Below are 21,654 nucleotides of genomic sequence, written 5' to 3'. Positions count from 1 at the left end.
TCATGAACCTTCTCAAATGCTTAGTATCCAGATGCAATGTATTTAGTGTAGACATCTGTCCATATGTCAGATTATGAAGAAAATGGAACATTGAGTTTGTCAAATCACTTGGTTATTGCAAGTAAGTCACCTGAGGCCCTTTTAGCAAAGCAGGTTATGAACTTTGAGTAAATTCAACTCCAGAAGATAATACAAAGCTTTTGTTTCTCTGTGTGTGGTTTATTTGTTTGTTTTTTAGACGAGCAAGTCATCATGGGCAACAAGCTGCTTGTCTATATAAGGTACGGTACATCTAGCATCTATAAGATAGTTATTTATGTTTTGCTTTCTGTAGTACAGTGGTACCTTGGATTAAGAACAGCTTAGTTTATGAACAGCTTGGATTAAGAACGCTGCAAACCAGAAGTAGGTGTTTTGGTTTGTGAACTTTGCCTTGGAAGCAGAACATGTTGAGTGTGTTCCATTTGTAAACTGAGCCCCCTGCTGCTATGGAAAAGCACACCTTGGTTTAAGATTGTTTTGGTTTAAGAACGGACTTCCGGAATGGATTAAGTTCGTAAACCAAGGTACCACTGTAGTATAATCTTTTTTGTCACATAGGGACAGAGAAACCCAACAGCTCTGCCATGCCAGCAGCCAATACCATAGCTTAACTAGGATTCTCTGCGCCCCAGGCAGCACCCCCCTCAGTTGATGAGCATTGCCATTCAAATGGTGTGTGCATGCCACATCATCTGATCTATTTTGTGGGGCGGGGCTTATCTGCCTCCCTCATATTTTATTCAAGCTGGCACCCCTACTAGGGATGTCCTATCATCTCACTGCCTCAAATGCACAAGGTGATCTTGAGATGTTGAATGAAATCAAGGAGGCTCCTGAAAGACGAAGTGTTGTAGAAGTAGCAAATTCCCTCACATCAACTGGGTATACACATGCACAGTTGCAGTAAAGAAGTAAAATTTCCAGATACCCTAAATAACTGTGCATGAGAACAATTGGCCATGGAGCTGACCAAAGGGATGGCAACCCTAGAGTTTATCTTAAATGGAGTCCAGGACCTAGTGCAAGATGTAGGTATTGTTGAACCGATCTAGAACAGTGACCATGGTGCTATGAAATCCAGCATATAAGTGGACAACTGCCAAGAAAGTCCAACATTGTTCTGACTTCCTCAAAAGAGGAAACTTAATAAAAATTAGATAAAAAGGAAATTGAAAGGGAAAGTCAATAGGTTCAGAACACTTGGCAGGAGAGAGGCTATTCAGTACCATCATAACAGAAGCTTGACTGGAATGTAGACCTAAGATCAGGAAAGGTATTATCAGGGCTCCGTGGATGCCTGCATGGTTGAAAAGTGGAGTCACTGAAGTGATTAGAGGCAAGCAAACTAAATTCTAATGCTGATAGGCTGCCTTGGGTGAGTGGGGAAACTGCAGGGGTATAGAACAGAGTGACTGCTGCTGTTTGTTGAAGGGCCCCACTTTTATACAAGTAGGAACCTAGATAAGGAAATGGGAGCCATTTCCAGCTGCATTTAGGTCTTTGTTATGTTACAGTTCTTAATTTATGACACTGTTTTAACTCCATCTGTCCTTTCTTAACAGTTGCTGTTTGGCTGGTCGAGCTTATCCACTGGGCAATATCCCTGAAGATCTGGTACCTTTGGTTAAAAATCAGGTGAGTTAAAAATAAACTGCAAAATTCACTGGAAAGGCCAGTGGCTCAGTATTACCCAGCCTATGTAGAAAATAATGAGCTGAATGACTGATGGTCCGGCTTCGTATGAGGCAGTTTCCTATGTTCTGCCAGAATAATTTTGCATTTTTGAAAAAATTGGAAGCTGCTCCTGTAGGTGTGCTTGATAAGAAATAATAATATTATCAAAGGCATAATTTGTTGTGGAACTCCCTTCCCTCCATCTTTGAATAGTATCCACCCACTCTGTCAACGGTTGCCACAGCAATATCCCAAAGTTTTCTGAGCTCAACTTCACAGACTGCTGGTCCATGTTTGGAAGTCTTATTATAGAGGAAACAAGAGAGAGTGTAGAAAATTTGAGACAAAACAAAAGAGGCAATATTGCAGGAACACGAGCAAATAAAAACTCAAAAGGATAGTTCCCCCCCTACATTCCAGTTGTGTCATATTCTTTAAGACTATGTGCAGATATTAAATTTATTAAGGTTGGCAGATGACTCCCATCATGGAACCTGGTTTATCTATAGCAATCATGTAACAATGTGATAGGAATGACATGCCTTTTGTGCTTAGCTGTTACGTTGCAGATATCCGATAAGAAGTTGCTATCATCTGGATAACGGTAGCCTTTTGATTGTCTGCCACAGCTCTTTGTGATTGTCCCTGAGCACTTTTTCATACACATTTTGATTCTCTCCCCTGCCCTTCTTTCGATGAAGATACAGTCAGCTGGGAGCTGTGCTATGTTTTTTTCTGGATTTTTTTGTCCATTATGGACTTCATGGGAGTCTAGAGCAGGAATAGGGAACCTTGAGACCTTCCAGATATTGCTGAACCAGCCATTATTATTATTAAAACTCCAATTCTCATAATCTCTGACCATTGGCCAAGCTGGCTGACTGGGACTGATGGGACATTTGAACAGCCATAGATTCCCCACCACTAGTCTAGAGGCTAAGGCTGCAATCCTATTCTCACTTACCTGGAAGTAATTCAAGTTGACTCTGTGGGACTTGCTTCTGAGTAGACATGCATATGATAAAATGTACCTAGGCTTCATTTCAGTTGGGGAGGATGGCCAATAAGTAGATCACCTGATTTATTTATTTTTTGATTTTTTAATTAAATTTCTATACTGCCCATAATCCAAAGATCACGGGGTGGTTTACAACGTAAGAACACGAACATATATATCATAGCAAGAAACAAAAGCAATATCCCCCACCCAGTTTAAAAGGCCATAGGATTGCCATGAAGGATTTATGTGACATTTTGTATTTATGTATGATATTTTTCAAAGCAATGTAGATAAAGAAAAGTCACTGATCTAAAAAGCCTAATTTTGCATTCAAACATGATGGGAGGGAACATGCAGAATGGAAAAGGGTGGGGACAAAGTGTGGCTGTTTTGTGCATGCAGGCTTCATTTGAGTTGTTGGGGATAAGGGCTAACAAGTAAATCTACCAGATTTTTCTACACTAAGTATTATACATTTACAGTGCAATCTTACGTGCTCTACCCGTACCCCACCGTACTGTGCGCACAGGATTATCTCCCTGATCATGAAGTGACTTACTATTCTGTTAAATAGCCACAATAATGGTATAAAATAGCTTTTAATATCCACATTGAAGCAACATTTTGAAGCATATCTGATCGTTTTGCTCTGTATGCAAAGACATTAGCACTTATTAGCTGTGCTCAGCTCAGTAGCGTGGCAGATAGTTTGGATGTAGGCCAGGTGCATCTAAATCACTGCCAGTAAATTTCAGGCATCACTTCTGTGTTCCTGTTGCTAAAGCACCTCGGGGAACTGTTATTTAAACCACAGCAAAGCATTGTGTCTCATGCCTCACTGTACAGATTGATCATATAACCTCCTTACTGAACTGGCACTCCTTATCCCAAGTAGTTGCACAGTTGTGGCTCTCTGCAACTCTGCTGTGCTGTTCTGGTCTTGTGATGTTTAACTGATATACCTGTTGCTCATAGTCTGTGATGGACAGCCATAGGCGTGGTCCGTGTAGAGATGTCCTGCGTCCAAAGCAGTTTGGAGCTTCATGCTCCGGCACCGGGGGGGGGGGCGGAGAGCAGGCGGGGGCAGGGCTGGAGCATGTCACGGGGGCGGGGCATGCTCCTGGGGGTGGGGGTTAGTTTCTGTTTCCTCACTGAGCAGCTGCTTGCAGTCACAGGACTGTTTACATTCCACAGTCCAGATATTGTTGGATTCTCACGGGAAAGGGAGACGGGATGTGATGTTACTGGTTTCCTGTTTCTTTTGTTCCTTTCGTTTTCTTTGTTCAGTTGCTCTCTGCTTCTCACAGACACAAGATGTATTTTTCTTTGCTCTCTGCATAGCTTAGTAATAAAGTATAGCAATGTAGCCCATACCTGCCTCATCCTTCCGTTGTGGACTTTGTTGTTTTAATGCTCTGCTGGGTGGGCTCAAAGAAGATGAGCCTTATCAGCTCGGAGGACCGGAGCTGAAATTCAATAGGGCACGCCACCTGAGGGGACGTGGCGCCCAGCGTGGGCAGGGGGGCAGCCACGATGGCACCCCACCGGGATCGCGCTGCCGGTGGCGGTACTCTCCCCCCGCACTCCTCTTCCTCCGCCAATAGCCCAAGGCTCCTTCAGGGATTTCTGTTTTAAGTACAGTGATTGGATGGGGTAACCCCAGTTATTCTTGCTCAAATTGTCCATGTTATTTGTCCCCAGCATTTGGCCTGTGGTTCATAGATTTTCATAATCACTCTCCTATTTTAAAATCTGCTAACAATCTTTCCTTTATCTTTTATGTCCCAATAAATTGACTCGATATATTAGGAATTGGTGCATTTTGGAAAGTAATCTCGAAGGCAAATGTGCTTGTGTCTTTTGCCAGAATTCATTATTTAGGAAACCTGTGGTGATAATCTCTCCCAGATGCCAGTGAGCAGCAATAAATGTCAATAATTGTGAAAGTGGATGTAAGAAGCCATGGGATATGTTAAACAGAAGTAGTTTGCCTACTGTTAAATCATTGAACTTGTACCAGGAAATAAACGTCCAGCACAGCGGATGGCATTTAAGGAACAGAAAATGCTGTTGAAAATCCATTCTGTATTCTCAAGGAGGTTTAAGGAGCTGGTAAGCTTTGAACAGTTCCTTCAGGTATTCAGTGATTATTAATCTTTCATGGCAGGTCTTTGAATTCCTCATTCGTTTGCACTCAGCAGAGGCACCCACCGATGAAGAAGTTTACCCTTATGTCCGCACACTGCTGCACTTCGATACGCGGGAGTTCCTCAATGTTCTTGCACTGGTAAGTGGCAACACCACTTCCACAAAGATATTGGGGGAGAAATCCCATCACCTCCTTCATTTGATTAAAGATATATATGTCAAGTTTTCACTAATCTATAAAAACTTGTTTGACAAATATAATATTTGCTAACCTTTTCCAGTATTAGCTGCAACTGAATATTCTCTGTTTGTCACTACAAACTCTCCTTATGGTGTGTAGAGTTTCAATCTTTAGGAACCAACCATCCCATTTACTGTTGGAAGGCCTTTCTGAATAAAGGGAATTTGGGAGCCACTGGCACAAATTCCACCAACACCGGGGGTCTTACTTCTTGAACATGAACCAATGTATTCAATGCATTTTAAAAATGCATATTTTATTAGGAATAGTCTTTAAAATGCTGTTGTATTGCATATGCAGTTTTGCAGCAAGTTAACAGGTTTCCAGGCCAGGTTATGCTGGTGATAAATCTGTTCACCATTATGAATTACATTACCCTTGGTGGGCCAGATATTATAAAAAATGATGTAACAATACACTTGCTCAGTGTGTAGTGCAACATGTGAAAAGCTGCCCTTTTTATTTTTTTATTTTACAAAGACCCTGCAGTTGCTATTTCTGGAAGCCAGAGGCTGCCCTACTATTAGATTCAGGGAGGCAGAAGACTCTACTTTTATTTCCATTGCCATTTTTAATATCCAAGGAGAGTGGAAGATGTATGTGTGAGGCTTAGGGGTTAGAAGCCCACAATACTAGATTGGGTTTGGGGGCTGAAGAAGAGGGAGTGGAAGGATGGCACTGTGAAAATCCCATCATTTTCATGGATGCTCATCTGCTTTTCCATTTGTGCTTGCTGCTAATAGTTTCACACTGGACACCCACAAGCCACAATACACCCTGTCATTATTGGTACTTTTTTCACTTCAGGGATACCTTCTTCTTGCTCAGTGTAAATAATGCCTCTTTATGCTGAGAAGTAATTTATTTTGTGCCTCTTGTTAGAGCTAACATTGTTGCCTGTATTGATGCTCTAGTTTCATTTGCATATTGGAAGTGGGGAAGTTTGCCTCTGTAAAAATAATACTGACTCTGCAATCTGGCTCCTGCACTTGCCGAAACTTTAGTAATAATAATAATAATAATAATAATAATAATAATAATAAATTATGTATACCCCGCCCATCCAACTGGGTTTCCCCAGCCACTCTGGGTGGCTCTATTATCTTCTCATTTCTAGACTTATAAGCCTCTCATTGACCTCTCTACTGTCTTTAGTATAGTTGATGTTCCTCTCCTGGTTGATTCCCTTAATGCTCCAGGTTTCTTTATCTTGCTCCTTTCCTCCCTGTCTAATAATCCATTCAACAGGAAAGTTTTGTTTGCTTTTACCTCTCCCTTTGTTCCTTCAGGACCTGTTCTTAACCCTCTGCTATAATAGGCGCACGAGCTTAACATCTTGGTTTTGAGTTTGCTACAGCCTAGCTACCCCCTCTGGAAACTGTTACATCTATGCACTGCACTTGTCTCTGCCTCAGGACCCCATAGCTTTCTGCCACAATATAAGCCATCATATCTTAACAGCTTGCATGTTACTGTCAGCTTCTCCACTTCACACTACTGTCTGAGATGCTGTAGGCACCTGAAAACAATTATAGTTTGAGTGAGTTGTGTTACAGGTAGAGGCCAAATGATACTGTCCATCAGAAAAAGCTTTCATTGCAAAGTGCTGTTGTACTTTTATTCCAGTTTCTGTAGTCTAACTGGCCTCTGACGTCTTTGCAACAAGATTTACAAGTAGAGTAAAGTAACAAGTTTAGTGGATAATTACAGTTGGCGTGAGGAAATGAAGGAAGGATGTAACAAGTCCCACTGCTAGCTGCTGCATTTTTCGTATTTCCCATTATATGGGGATAAAGGTATAAAGTGTCCCCCCCCCTCTTTTCTCTCCCAATACCATTATCTAACAAAGACATTTGAAGACTTTAAGAATGACAAGCAAGCTGTAGAGTACCAACAGAGAATTGTGGACATCCTTCTGAAGGTAAGCTCCCTCCTCACCTTGTTTCTAGTGGCCATAGTAAAAGATGGATTGTTTCTGCGGTGTTATATATTCCTTTATTTTAATCCTGTCACTGAGTTGGAATGCTTTCTTTGGGAAATGAATAAACGTGTCCTTTGTGTGCCTTGCTAATTGGTAAGAAGTGAATGGCACTGGCTTCACTAGCACCTCTTGCAAGGTACTCTGAGGTACTTGAATGAGAAATGTTTCCTGACTTTAAACTAATGGTGCTCTTTAAAAATACTAAACAAATATTTTCCTGTAGAATGTACAGTTTCATGAGAGAATAATCGTGCAGTGCCATCTCTTTCTTGATCCAGTATGCTTCACTGAAGTGCCTATTGAAGCTAACTTACCTTAATACATAAGTGATGATGTATGTTGGTTTCATTCATGGACTTTATCCTTATCTTGAATATAATATACACTGAAACATAATGAGGACAAAGAACTACGGACATAAGTTGTTAGCGCAGTGTTGTTGTAAACGGTTAATGCAAAATGGATGTATGTCATATACAGGAGAGGAGGCAACTAAGTTTACCTCTGTGTGTGGCCTTGGACTGTTCCAGAATAGGCTTCTTTTGGTCATAACATTTAACAGAAAATACGTTGCTGTTATAGGTTCAGGAACTGAGCCTTGTATCCTACTATTTCTGCTAGAAGGATGAAAAACTTCAAATTCAAAGATGGAAAAAATAATAGAGAAATAACATTTTGTAACTGAAAGGGTATTGAAAAGAAGAGATGGGTTTCCTGCTAATTGCATCAGTTAACTTGTTTGTCTTCTCTATATCTTAACATTTCAGTAACTGCTCACTCCTTGAGGTGGAGTTCATATTTTTCCATGTTCAAACCCACATAACATTTGCAGATATTATAAATTATTAAAGATTTCATAACAGTTGGAATTTCATCTTCTGTTCAATTAAATAAAATTCGAAAAGGCATTAGAAAATTCTGTGATAACCCCACCACACCAGAACTGAAGTAAGGTCTGCATTAGTAGCTAAACATTTTCAGCATTTAAATAATGTATCTGAGTATGTCTTATTAACCCTAGAAGGCATAAAATGCCATTTTAATAATAATTTATATTGAACTTCATTTAGCAGTACCTGTTTAGCAGATTGACATACCACGTTCATTTTTATTGTAGGATTCTAATTCTGATATGTTTTCCATTGTGCCTCCTTCCCAGATTTTTAATTATACCATTATTCTTGCCAACAAACCCCTTGATTCTTCACCTGTAATTAAAGTTTCCCAGGGCATTCATTTCTTTAATAATGAGTATGTAGGAACCAACACCTCTAAAATAAAATTCCTTATTTGAAAGCATTGAAACCAAAGCAGTTTCCAACCTCCCAAGTTCTGAACAATTTCTGTCTTAACAATTGTCCATTCAGTTGTTGTTGTTTAGTCGTTTAGTTGTGTCTGACTCTTCGTGACCCCATGGACCAGAGCACGCCAGGCATTCAGTATCTGCTCCTAAATGTGTTTCCAAATTTTCAAAGACGCATATTCATCCTTTCAACAAATTTGCTATTCCTTATTACTGAAGGTAGTAGTCGTTGTAATAATTTATCCACTATTTAATCATCTCTTTCTTGCTTTGAAACCCAAAAAAGAATCTCAAGGGGTATGTTGATGTTTAATTGTCCTAGTTGATAGATTATATCTTTCCTATTTTAAGTAATCTCTTTCTGTTCTTATTCTCATCAGTGTTTCAGTAGCTTTTGAGACAAATGATCATTCTCTTTTTCTGTTTCATGTGGAATTTGGTGGCACCAAATGAAGTTTGTAGTTTATTAAGCCATGGACAAACGTCAGAATGTGGCCAGAGCCACTAGGAGAGAAGGGCAGGATCATGAACTGACTTAAAGGTTAAAAGAGTTTAAAAGTTTAAGTATCAGAACAATACGGGAAGGCACTAAAGGCAAACCTATAGAAATGTAACATGATTAATACTTGAAGAAAGAAAAAAGCAAGTACGCAGTAGAAGGTGCAAGGGAAGGAGTTTGCAGCCATGGTATTTGTGTATGTCTTCATTATATTCTGTTAACTCCTTGTGTTAGAGAGTAAAGGAGCAAAGTTTTCCCCTCCATATATCCTCTCTGTTCTCTTCATCTTTTTTATATAGATCACGATCCTGTGGGCAGAATGTCTCTTTATTAATGTGCACATTATGCTCTTCTAAATATATAATACATTATTGTGATTTTGCAAATACGTGCAACCCGCATTTAGAGCTTGCCCCCCACTCCTGTCAACCTGTAGTAAACCCTGAATGCTCTCTTGCCATAAATAAGTTTTTTTAAAATAATAAGCTAAGAAGGTCTCTGTCTACTTTTTGCAGTGTCTTTAGTCCCTACAAGACGATGCACAGCTACACTTTCTTTAAATGTGTCTCTACACATGGCAGAATGCATGAAGGCAAAATATTACTATTGTCCTCTGGTAACTTCTGTGTGTCCAGCACTGTATAACAGATACATTGCCTGGGGCATATTCTGAGATTATTGTAAAAAGAAAAAAATCAACTACATTTCACTTGACTACAGGATCTTGAGTATCCTGTGCTGTGGGCTAACCCTATTAACTGAGGACACTAAGGTTTTCTAGACAGGTATGTCTGAGCTTGTATGCTTCGTTAGTCCAACATAGTTTCATGTTGTCAGGTTGTATAAGCCTTAGCGTGGCAGGAGAGTCGGGGACAGTCTTTGCTGACAGATGAGATATCATTCTAAATGATCTTGGTAGGTGAAAGGCAGTCTTTCCCATAAATCATCTGAGGGACCTGGGGCAGTTTTGGTGTTTTATGAGGGACTACACGAGTACAGAACAATCTACAGGAGCATGAGAGAAGAAATAATATTTTCTAACTGACCGGACTAGCGATATTGCTAATGGTTAATGTATTTGTCATATGGAGTAAACTGAAACCGAGCGCTGCTGGCTGGTGTGTAATGGAGAAGTTGAATAGATCACCTCAGACTTGGAAAAGCAGCAAAGTAGGAAGCAGACAGCAAACTTGGCCACAGGGCGTGACTCATTCATATCAGGTACCCATGGTGTAAAGGCAACAAGGCTCACAATAAACAACCACGAGTAAGCAATGGAACAAGGTATTATCCAGTCTGCCTTTCTAAAGCTCCACTCACTTGGTCTGAAGACAAGCATGTCTTCTATGTTACATGACCTTCCAATTTGTACATTCCTTGTACCATTAAAGACATAAGAGCTCTGCTTAATCAGGCCAAAAGCCCATCTATGTAGTCATGTTTTCCCAGTGACCAGCCAGTTGCCCATGAGAAACCCACAAGCAGGATCTGAATGCAACAGCTCATTTCCCACTTGTGATTCCCACCAACTGATATCCAGACACATACTGCCTTTGACACTGGAAGTAGAATATAATTATCATTAGTAACCAATAATAGCCTTAGCCTCCATTCATTTGTATTTTAAAGCCATCCAAGTTGGTGGCCATCACTACATCTTATGGGAGTGTATGAAGTGCTTTTTTGTCTTTCTGAATCATCCAGTATTCAGCATGAATGAATGGCCCTGAGTTCTAGAGGGGGATGGGGACTTCTCCTTAGCCACATACTCTACAGCATACATACATAACATTATATACCTCTCTGCCATGGAGATGTCCCCACCATAACCGCCTTTTTGAACAACAAAACCCTAAGTGTTGTAAGCATTCCTCATAGGAGGATACATTTGGTTACCTTTTGCTTTTTCAGATGAGGCAATCACAACTGTACCTAATATTCCATGCGCAGTCACACCATAGATTTGTGGAATAGTGTTATGATATTGGCAGTTTTATCTTCAACCTCTTTCATAATGATCTCAAATGTAGAATTCACTTATTTCACAGCTGCTGCTGCTGCTGCTGCTGCACACTGGATTTTCATCATCATCAAGCTATTCACTATGACCCCAAGGTTGTCATCCTAGTTGGTCACCATCTGTTTATACACCATTAACATATATGTAAAGTTAATATTTTTTCCTGCAATGTGCATCACTTTATACTTGCTTATAATGAATTGCATTTGCCATTTTACTGCCCATTCACCCAGTTTGGATATATCCTTTTGGTGTGCCTTGCATTCTCTTTTTTTCTTTTAATCGCCCTGAACAGTTTTGTTTATCAGCAGACTTTGCTACTTCACTGTGTTGCCTTTATATCATTAATGAACAAGTTAAAAAGCACAGGCCCCAACACTGACCCTTGGGGGATTCAACTTTCCTATTTTTTAACTGGTTATTGGTCTACCTCTCCTCTTATCCTATGACTGCTGAGCTTACTCAGGAATCTGTTGAGAGATTTTGTGAAAAGCTTTTTGAGAGCCTGAGTACATAGTGTCAGCTGAGTCACCTGTATGCTTGTTGACACTCAAAATTATTTTTAATAGGTTGGTGAGACAGTGTTTAACCATGCAGAAGTCATGGTGGTTCTGCTTCAGCAAGACCTGTTCAATACGTTTGGTAATTCTAGCTTTAATAATGCTTTCCACCACTTTCCTCAGAACAGACATAAAGCTAACTGGTCTGCGATTTGCCTCATCTCCTCTGGATCCCTTTTAAATAAATTCTGTTACATTGGCCACTTTCTAGTCCTTGGGTACGGAAATTAATCTTAGGGACAAGTTACATACTTTTGTTAGATCAGGGAGTCCACGTTGGGGTAGATTCTGTTTGAATCCAGATTTGCCAGTTTCTAATTTGTCTCTTGTAACTACTGTTCTCAGTTCCTCAGACTCCCACCCATACTTTGTGAAGAAGCTTCTGAATACTGCTAAAGCTTAGCCATTGTGTGTGTGTGTGTACATGTGTACGGTTCTGTAAACATTGCAGTACCACCAGAATGTTCTGAAGATGTTGGATGAAATGGTGCAGTTGTCAATCAACCTTGCCGTCTTAGCTGTATCTTGGTTAGACCATGTGAGAAACTACTTAATTTAGTTGGGAGTAGTATTTCCCTTTTTCCTTTAAGCATGATTGTTGTTGTTGTTTAGTCGTGTCCGACTCTTCGTGACCCCATGGATCAGAGCACGCCAGGCACTCCTGTCTTCCAGCGCCTCCCGCAGTTTGGTCAGGCTCATGTTTGTAGCTTCGAGAACACTAAGCATGATACTGCATCTCAAAATGCCCTTGTTATTTTGACCCTCCTCTTTTCAGGGCACAACTATTTAAGATCTTAAGGAGCACAGCAAAATTCAGTGTAGTTACAGGTGTCCATTTACAAGTGGTTCTTGACACAGTGTGCTTTTAACCATGTAGAAAGCAGGTTGTTCAGAACATTCACTCATGTGATGAGGAGAATTTTAATCCTAGCCACATTCGTGTCCAAGCAAAGGGGTACTCAGATTCTGCTTAGCGCTTGGCTAGATATGATAAATCTAGATTTACAAAAGGTAGATAAAATAGTTAATATGGATTTATGGAATGCTTTGTTTTAAGACACTATAACTATACTGTCTCCATGACAGAAATGTTTCCAAAGTGCAAAACATGGATAGGTAGCATGGCATAGTCAGGAATAATTGGGAGTATTAGCAATTCTTTTTGTACAGAATAGCAAAATTTAAGATGCTAATTGTTAGAAACCTATCATAAATAGCTTTTGGAAGAGGATTCTCACAAGTTAACATTTCTGTCTGCTCCTTGGTGAGAGAAAATGGAATTGTTCCCCCCCCCCCCGATTTATGTCCATCTTCTCTCTGCCCTCTCCCATTTTATGACTATTTCTGATGAGCTGCCGAGTTGTTTCATAGACTGCACAAACTATGCCTACTGTTATCCACTGATGAGTTCAGAACAATGTCGCTGGCTGTTACTGCAAGGCAGTGTAATATGACTTCTCAGTGATAGTGCTATATCTGCTTCTTGTGATAAGGTTTCGGAGCTGATACTTACATCCAGGCCATGATGAGCTGAATTTCTTATGGCAGTGTAATGATAAATTGCTCTCCTTCAGAGTATGGACACTGCAATGCAAGTAAAGTCATATGAATTTTGTTTGAAATGACTGATGTGCTTGCCTTGTGCTTATGTAATCTAAATATTCCAATTTAGTAACCTAGCTTTCTCATATTCCCTTTTTCTAGTAATATATTTTGGAAATCTTTATAGGATTTTCTTTATCACATTGGAATTGGATACAGTTTGTATCCAATTATTTGTTCTGTTTCATGTATGTTAAGAGATAACATGGGATAACCTAATTAATTGAGCTGCTTCCCCTTGTCTAGGTTATGGTGGAGAATTCTGATTTTACCCCCTCACAAGTTGGATGTCTCTTTACTTTCCTTGCCCGACAGCTTGCTAAGCCCAACAACACACTGTTTGTAAATAGGACGCTATTTGACCAGGTAAAAGGGGGGGGGCACAAATAAAGGGGAAACGACTGTTGCTGATTTTGTTTTTTCTTTCTTTCATTTTTTAAATTACTCAATAAAACAAAGTATATATGCTTACAGACAACTAGAAGATCATTTTTCCAGGACTATTTTGCATAATACCTATATTAAGCAATTAATATTCATTACTATGAGTATTTTGTTTACAAAGTGCCTAAAATCTCACATTATGTGATGCCATAATATAAAATGACGGGACTGTGTATCATGTCTTTCTTTAACAGTGCAAAAAATGGGATATAACGCATGAGAAATCTGATGGCAGTGATTTTATAAAGATTAAGTGGCAACAGAGACCAAGATACATGTTGGAGGATTTAGAGAATATCAGAAAATCCAGTCTGCAGCCCAGACCTGACCCACCAGGGATTCAAATTTGGCCCTTAAAGCCATTCCCTCCAAGCTACGCCCACCTGCTCCACACCAGAGATCATATGTGATGTCTGGAGCAGGGCAGGTAGAGACCCGCCTGCCAGTGCATAGTTGGGAGCCTTAAAGTGTGCTCCAGTGTGGATTGACAAAGGAAAGCAGACTTCAATTCCTACCAGAGCCAGTGTGGTGTAGTGGTTAGGAGCGGTAGACTCGTAATCTGGTGAACCGGGTTCGCGTCTCCCCTCCTCCACATGCAGCTGCTGGGTGACCTTGGGCTAGTCACACTTCTCTGAAGTCTCTCAGCCCCACTCACCTCACAGAGTGTTTGTTGTGGGGGAAGAAGGGAAAGGAGAATGTTAGCCGCTTTCAGACTCCTTCAGGTAGTGATAAAGCGGGATATCAAATCCAAACTCTTCTTCTTCTTCTACCGCTGATCAGCAGATGGGTGGTAGAGCTGAAACCTACTGTATTAACTGTATTAGCTGTATGTAGTGCCTTGAAATCCCCACAAAGCATGCGGTGCTTTGAAGTCATTGTGGTTTCAAGTCTGGCCTGTGGAGCCCAAAAAGATTTCCTGTTCTTACAGAAGATAAAAGTAGAACCCGAGCCTTAAGTGGTTGCTATATTGCTCTCTATTCGCTGAATTCATACATCAGAAAATTAATTCCAGGCATTCTGGAGATGGGTCTACTTCTCCAAAATGGTATAGTAGTGCCAGTCATCTAGAGAATTTTCTCTCCCAGAAGCAATTGATAAGGTATATTTCTGAGATACAACAAGAAGATGCACATCTATATCCCTATCTCTGTAATCATGTTTGCTTCCCGTCCAGGTCCTTGAATTTCTCTGCAGTCCTGATGATGATTCACGGCACTCTGAGAGACAGCAGGTATGAATCCTTAGACGAATAATTCATGCTGTTAGATTGGTGGATGGTTAGGGAAGGGAAGGTCATTGCTAAGTATGATCAGACTATCGAGCAGCAACAGTAAAACTGGCACCTCACAGATTAAGAAGTCAACAGCTGGAGAGCAACGGACAACCTGTATGTTTATGAATGCAAACGGGCAATATCTGCATGATCGTTAGATGAACAATAGCTGAATATTTTTATAGCAATGCAGATCAGCCACACTGAAAGCACAATCTGCGGTGTGAGCAAATGCAGCTCAAAACTGCACCCATAATGCATGGGCAGCTGCCGCCAATAATACCAGTGAAGCTGATTGGAAAGAAAAGGGAGTGCGTTGCCAAGAGATGACGTCTCTGTATGGTTTACTTTCCCCACCAACTTGAAAAACAGTTTGGGATGGAGGGTGGGGAGAAAGGGGCAGCAGCAGTTATGGGGAGAACTTGTCCCCTGCCTTGATTGTCCAATGGCAGTTCAGAAAGAAGTGGACACATGCAATACAGCAGCCTTTCTCAACCTGTGGGTCCCCAGATGTTGTTGGACTACAACTCCCATCACCCCTAGCTAGCAAGGCTAGAGCTCAGGGATGATGGAAGTTGTAGTCCAACAACATCTGGGGACCCACGGGTTGTGAACCGCTGCAATACAGGATAACCATCCGTTCATCTAGCACAGTATAGTCTACAGTGGCTGACAGGACCCCCTCCCCCTAGTTTTCAGATGGGGGTCTCTGCCAGCCCTACCTGGAAATGTTGGGGATTGAACCTGGGAGCTTCTTCTTGCAAAGCAGATGCTCTGCCACTGAGAGCACGGCAGGCTGTGTCTGAGTAGGTGGAGAGGAAGAGTAGAGGAAAGTTACCTTTATGGGGCAGGATATATGCTAACCTTAAGGTGCAGTGGTAGAAAGAATTACAAGGAGCAAGTGAACGAGGTAAGAGATGGATCAGGCTTGGAAGTGGAAAGCCAAAAATATTGATACCAAACCTCCAAAAATACACTGATACCACAAAACTACATTATAGCTTCCATTTTGCAAACAAGCTGGGCTTTGGTCAAGACAGCTATCTGAGTCAAAACATGATCGGAAGCTTTGGGAGAGGTGTCTATTGCCAAGCTGTACTAATTCAGATTGCAGACGTGAAGTGACATGTTTAAATGTTTACCCATAAGGAAAGTGTATGCATATATAAAACCATGGTGACAGGGAGGAGGGTTCTAACCTAGGCTTCTTATTAAAAATCAAAGGACAGGAAAGAAAATATTTTTGTGGGGGAGGAGGAAAGGGCCCCAACTAGAATGAAAATGTGTACAGTAGGATCACATCTTGGGGAGGGGTTATGTTCCAGTGGGTAGCGTGTAAAGCTGAAATCATATATAGTCAAAACAACCCCCTGGAATTTCCCATGCAATATTGTGAGTTGAGGACCCGCCACCCGCTTAGGGATAAATAAGATACAAGGACACATGTATTTTAGGTTAATGGGCTAAATAAGGCCACAACTTATTGGCTTAGGCATTGGATCAAACAATCTACACATGACTCAACCCCGTCCAGCAAAGTGAGGGCGCAGTGCTGCCGCGGCCGCTTAAGTGTGGCTAAACCCCACCCCCGAGCCAGGCCGATTGGCTGGCAGCAGGGGCGTGGCACGGGGCCCCCCCCTGCTGGCGCGGGAACCGGCTCCCGTTCACAACCCCTCCCCTCTGGGAGGAGGAGAGGTCTTGCCATTCTGAGCTAGTACAAGATCTTGCAAAGGTCATGTGAGTGTTTCCCATGCCTTGCATGTGTTTAACTGTTGTGATATTGGTTGGCCAGTAGACAAGCACATAAAATTGTGATTGCATGTGTTACTGCAACGCTAGCTCAGAGCTCGAAGGCACTCCGTGTAGCTCTCAGTATCTGAAAATGCTCACGTATGGGCACAATCTGCAAGTCTATAGCTCAAGAATGTTGGGAACTCTTGATTGTCCAGCTTTAAACACAGCATCTAATAATTATTTAATGCTTATAGGTTCTTCTAGAATTGCTCCAAGCTGGAGGCATAGTACAGTTTGAAGAGAACAGACTCATTCACATGGCAGAAAAAGCTGAATTGTAAGGCTTTTTTGTTTTTCTGTCTCCCTTTAAACCATTTCCTATCACTTTCTTCCCTTTTATCCTGTCACCTGTCTTGCTCTTTCAGATAATCATAAAGCCACATCCTTATGAGTATCCAGACACTGTTACAGCCTTATGTGGAGCATAAACTTAATCTGGTTTTATATTGTGTAGATCCTATTGGGTTTTGCAGTGGATCTCTGGCCTCCCCGAGTGTGTGTATAAACCTCCTTTGTTACCCATGGTGTGCGATGGTGCTCCTTAGTATTGTTCCTGCTATAATTTCATTCTTTTGTGTTTCTCTAATTCTACACAGATGATCCCAATAGGGTGCCTAATGGGGATGGGGCCTATTGCTCCTGTAATTTCATCCAAGCTGGCTAAGTCTGAAAGCTCCAGGCTGGCATTATCTGCAGGAAATGGATGGATGGAACTAGGAAAAGCACATGAGGTGGTTGCTTGGCAACTGCTTTCAGTGAGCCCTCTGTTCATCCTCAAGTTGCCTTAGCATTGCGGCTAAACCTGGGTCCTTTGCACAACAGTCTAACCATGTGACAAGGTTTCTAGCATGGCCTACAGCCTGAAACAGTAAACATGTTAAGCTGACTTCTGCTGCCAAATTTTTGCAAGTATATAGTGCTTCAGATCAATCCAGTCCCAGTCTGCTAGATTTGATTCTGGTATCAGATACTGGGAAACATTGGAGTAGATGTGCCATAGAGAAAATATTGTACCTGTAGGTGCTGCTTCTGTTATCTTTAACCCATCCCAGGACATTATCACAGGAGTAAACACATAGCTCAAACCTGTAAGAGGGCTTAGGCTGCAATGCTATATACATTTAATTAGGAGGAGTAGACCCCATTTGACTAAGAAGATATGTATAGACTTGCACTGTTATCTGCCTGGACCACTATTTTGTTAGTCCACTTGCTGCTGCTGCTTTTAGTTAAAGTAATGTCACTATTCTTTTTTTAATCGTTTGTTACTTTCGTATGCTGCTTCTAGTACATTTATTGTGGAACAGCAAGTTTTAAATGAAATTAATAAATAATAAACTACCGCCAATCCAAAAGTCTTAGAAGTCCTTTGGAAACCCCAAAGGTAAGCACAATTCCCATTGGGAAGAAATGCTTTAAGGCAGTGGTAGGGAACCTCTTTTGGTTACATGGGCCCAGATCCTTGTCAAATTTGCCTTACAAGGCCAATCCTACTAAGTAAGGGTGCCTGTTAAATCTCTGCTGGAATATTGGTGCTTCCCAAAGTTGGATCTCCAGCTGTTTTTGGATTATCACTCCCATCATCCCTAGCTGGCAAGACCAGTGGACAGGGATGATGGGAATTGTAGTCCAAAAACAGCTGGAGACCCAACTTTGGGAAACACTGATCTAGATCAGGTATTTCCAACCTTCGGCCCTCCAGATGTTTCGGACTACAATTCCCATCATCCCTGACCACTGGTCCTGTTAGCTAGGGATCATGGGAGTTGTAGGCCAAAACATCTGGAGGGCCACAGGTTGGGGATGCCTGATCTAGATGTTACTAGATTGCATATCTTCTAGGCCACCCATATCCTGGAGGGGTCCAGCTCGTTACCTGTCTCCTAGTCAGATAATTTGATTTAAAAGAAGATCTCACATACCTTGTTCTGCCTTTTCCTTTAAAAAATAATGTGGTTTAATGCTTAGAGTGTTGGACTAGGACTTGGGAGAGGAGGGTTCAAATCCTCACTCAGCCATGAAGCTCACTCTAAAACAACAACAACAACAATCTAAAGCCTCTCATATTAATAACCCGATCAGGCTTCCACTGACCATAGGTAGAATGTATACTAAGAAATTTATGAATTGTGTCTATCCTTAAAGTATTAAGACAGAAAAAGGAAAATGTATTGCTTGCAGAAGATGCGTTATGCCTGGAAGCCACGTGGCTCCCTTCAGTTTCTGACACCTGAAAAGAGCTAACATCTTGAAATGAATAAATAACATTGTTTTATTTCAGCTATCAAATCTGCGAGTTTATGTATGAACGGGAACATCGCTATGATAAGATAATTGATTGCTACTTACGAGATCCACTGAGAAAGGTAAGGCTGAATGGACACAAAAGTAATCACTGAGAGAATCCAGATGAAATCTTCACTTCTGCATGTTTTGTGAGGGGGGAGGTACTTGATTTTCAAGGAGGCTTTGATCTGGGAGTAACCCCTAAAATACATTCTCCTTGCCATTTTGCATTTACAAGGCAGTTCAGCATGCAATGAATTATATAGGAATTGATTTTTAGATTTGTTGGGTTAGTACATCCATCAGATTAGTGTGTGATTTATTTATTTATTTATTCATCCTTCCCATTTATTGCCTTTAAAGGAAGAAGTTTTCACTTATATCCACAATATACTCTCCATTCCTGGATATAACACAGAAGAAAAACAGTCTGTGTGGCAAAAAGCTATGAAACACATTGAGGTATGATTTAGATTAACTGATTATTCATTTTAAGGTAAACCTAATTTATCTGCCTAATTAGGGATCTGGCAGGCAGGTTGGGTGGCATGCCCTTTTTGGGTTATTTATATTTGAAAATTATACTCTCTGCCCAGTTTTAAAAACAAAAATGGAAACCTTAAAAAAAAAACAGCTAAAAGCAATAGTTACAGCTGTATTTTTTTTTAAGCACTCTAGATAATAACTTCAGTCATTATGGAACGAAAGACATAGCTATTATGGATTTATGATATTAATTGTTTACTCAAACTGGCCCATTTGTTCTAGCTGTCTTTCACTAGTCAGAATATCTTTTAATTCAGTACACATTTTGTTATTCATCCTCCCTCCAACACCATCTTCCCAGGAAGAGGTTATTAGTGAAAACTGAATTACACAAAGGAACAAGCCTTTGTTTCTAATACTCCCAATTCTGATCCTGTACCTAAACCAGCAGTTCTCAAAGTGAATCTGAACAAGAGCATTTATTTTAGCTGTGAATAGTAAGCTTGGATGTAGAGTGAGTTGGCAGGTGATGAATTGGCCTCTTGGGTCCTTCAGGCCATTCACCGTGCAGAGCAGCTTAATGCCCCTGGTAATCGGCCATCCTGTGCTGGTCCCGGGGGGGAAAGGTACTAATACCGTAGCCGAAGTTCAGTCCAGAGTCACTAGCAGGGTAGACAATCACTAGATGAGACGCGAGGTCCGAAACAGGGAGCCGGGCGGGGGAGCAGGAACGCTGGTAGGGCAGCAGCAGGAAGCCAGGCGGGTAACAGGAACACTGGTAGAGTAGAAGCAGGGAGCCAGGCGGGGAACAGGAACACTGGTGAGTCAGCAGCGGGCAGCTGGGCGAGGAACAGGAACACCGGAGAGTCAGGAGCAGGAAGCCGGGCGTGGAACAGGCACACTGGGAGTGCAGATCTAGGTCTGGGTAAAGCAGGTACTCCACAACGACGTTGCTCCCGCAACCTGGGACCAGGCTGCCTGACCTTTATCTTCTTCTAAGGCCGGGGGCGGTCCCGGCCCCCAGGAGCCCCGCCTCTCTTGGCCTTAAGGCGAGCACTCCTCCTGGGAGAGACCAGTTCCCTTCGCCTCTCTGCCCTAAGCCTCTGCAGTTCAGGAGAGGCCGAAGGGTTACTGGGCCCCGGGGGAGGCTCACCTGTAGCCACTGAGTCCTCCAGCACCTCTGGGGCCAGAATGGTCTCACCTGGTGCCTGCCCCTGAGGATCTGGCACAGGTGCAGGCTCCTCAGCATCTAGGCCTTGCCCCAGTTCAGCCGGCCCTGGAGGCGGGGACTCCTGTGCCGGCTGGGATTCCTCCGGTTCACTCTCAGACTCGGAATCCCAGGCCATCACACATCCTCAGGTCAACAAAGCCATTGTTAGCACAGTGATCAAGAATCTGCCTGGTGGGGTGAGCTCCTGTTGCTCTGTCCCAGCTCCTGCCAACCCAGCAGTTCGAAAGCACACCAGTGCAAATAGATAAATAGGTACCACTGTGGTGGGAAGGTAAACGCTGTTTCCGTGCGCTCTGGTTTCTGTCAGTGTTCTGTTGCGACAGAAGCGGTTTATTCATGCTGGCCACATGACCTGGAAAGCTGTCTATGGACAAACATTGATTCCTCGGTCTGAAGCAAGATGAACGCCACACCCCATAGACGCGTTTGACTGGACTTAACTGTCCAGTGGTCCTTTACCTTCACATTTCAAGATCAGTTGGAAAATCCCATAGAGCTCTCAGCCTAGAGCTTGAAGCTAGTCCTTACCACTGTGACCATAACAATGTACAGAAAAAGTATGGCTTTATAAGCTTTCAGAAAGAAATTTATTTATAAAATTAAAATTTCTATACCATCCTACATCCGGAAATCACAAGGCAGTTAACAATATAAACACACACACACACAACTGAATAATCCTCATGGAAATTGCTCTGAACTCTTTGACATAGATTATTACTTTTTATTATTCCTAATAATACCATGAAGTATAAGTGAGTAACTTAGGCCCGTGATTTCCATGAACTTCCAAACTCATTTGAAAGAATCCCATTGTTAAGGTCAACAGAGTCGATGTGCAGTAAAGCAGTTGGGGAAAAAATATATTCACCAGTGTGTTGCTTTTTATACATTGGTTAAGTGCCTGTCAGTTTGACATGATAGAGTTTTATCTCTGTTACTCTTCCCTGGGAAGATGACTGGCCTTATCAGGGAAATACCTTGCCTACATTGAGGAGGGGTTCCTCTGCTTGGGAAGTAGGGGTCCTCCTCCTTTCCCTGTCAGGAATTCAGCCTGTCTAGGGGCAGTG

The 21,654-nt window shown here is 41.7% G+C and overlaps 1 protein-coding gene across 4 annotated transcripts in view; it reads left to right on the top strand.

Moving 5' to 3' along the window:
- Positions 1-21,654, top strand: part of VPS8 (VPS8 subunit of CORVET complex) — a 93,790-nt gene that overhangs the window by 33,630 nt on the left and 38,506 nt on the right. For all 4 annotated transcript variants that reach the window (XM_081006659.1, XM_081006660.1, XM_081006657.1 and 1 more), the window contains 9 exons: positions 239-281; positions 1,605-1,677; positions 4,884-5,003; positions 6,955-7,026; positions 13,317-13,436; positions 14,689-14,745; positions 16,776-16,858; positions 18,863-18,947; positions 19,231-19,329. In XM_081006659.1, coding sequence (XP_080862785.1) covers positions 239-281; positions 1,605-1,677; positions 4,884-5,003; positions 6,955-7,026; positions 13,317-13,436; positions 14,689-14,745; positions 16,776-16,858; positions 18,863-18,947; positions 19,231-19,329 — 752 coding nt within the window. The remainder of the gene's footprint in view (positions 1-238; positions 282-1,604; positions 1,678-4,883; positions 5,004-6,954; positions 7,027-13,316; positions 13,437-14,688; positions 14,746-16,775; positions 16,859-18,862; positions 18,948-19,230; positions 19,330-21,654) is intronic.

The sequence above is a fragment of the Podarcis pityusensis genome (genome assembly GCF_964106645.2).
Source record: "Podarcis pityusensis genome assembly, chromosome: 5".
In the NCBI taxonomy this organism is placed as follows: Eukaryota; Metazoa; Chordata; class Lepidosauria; order Squamata; family Lacertidae; genus Podarcis; species Podarcis pityusensis.
Note: the sequence above shows the minus strand (reverse complement) of the source record. Positions and strands in the feature narration are given on the sequence as shown.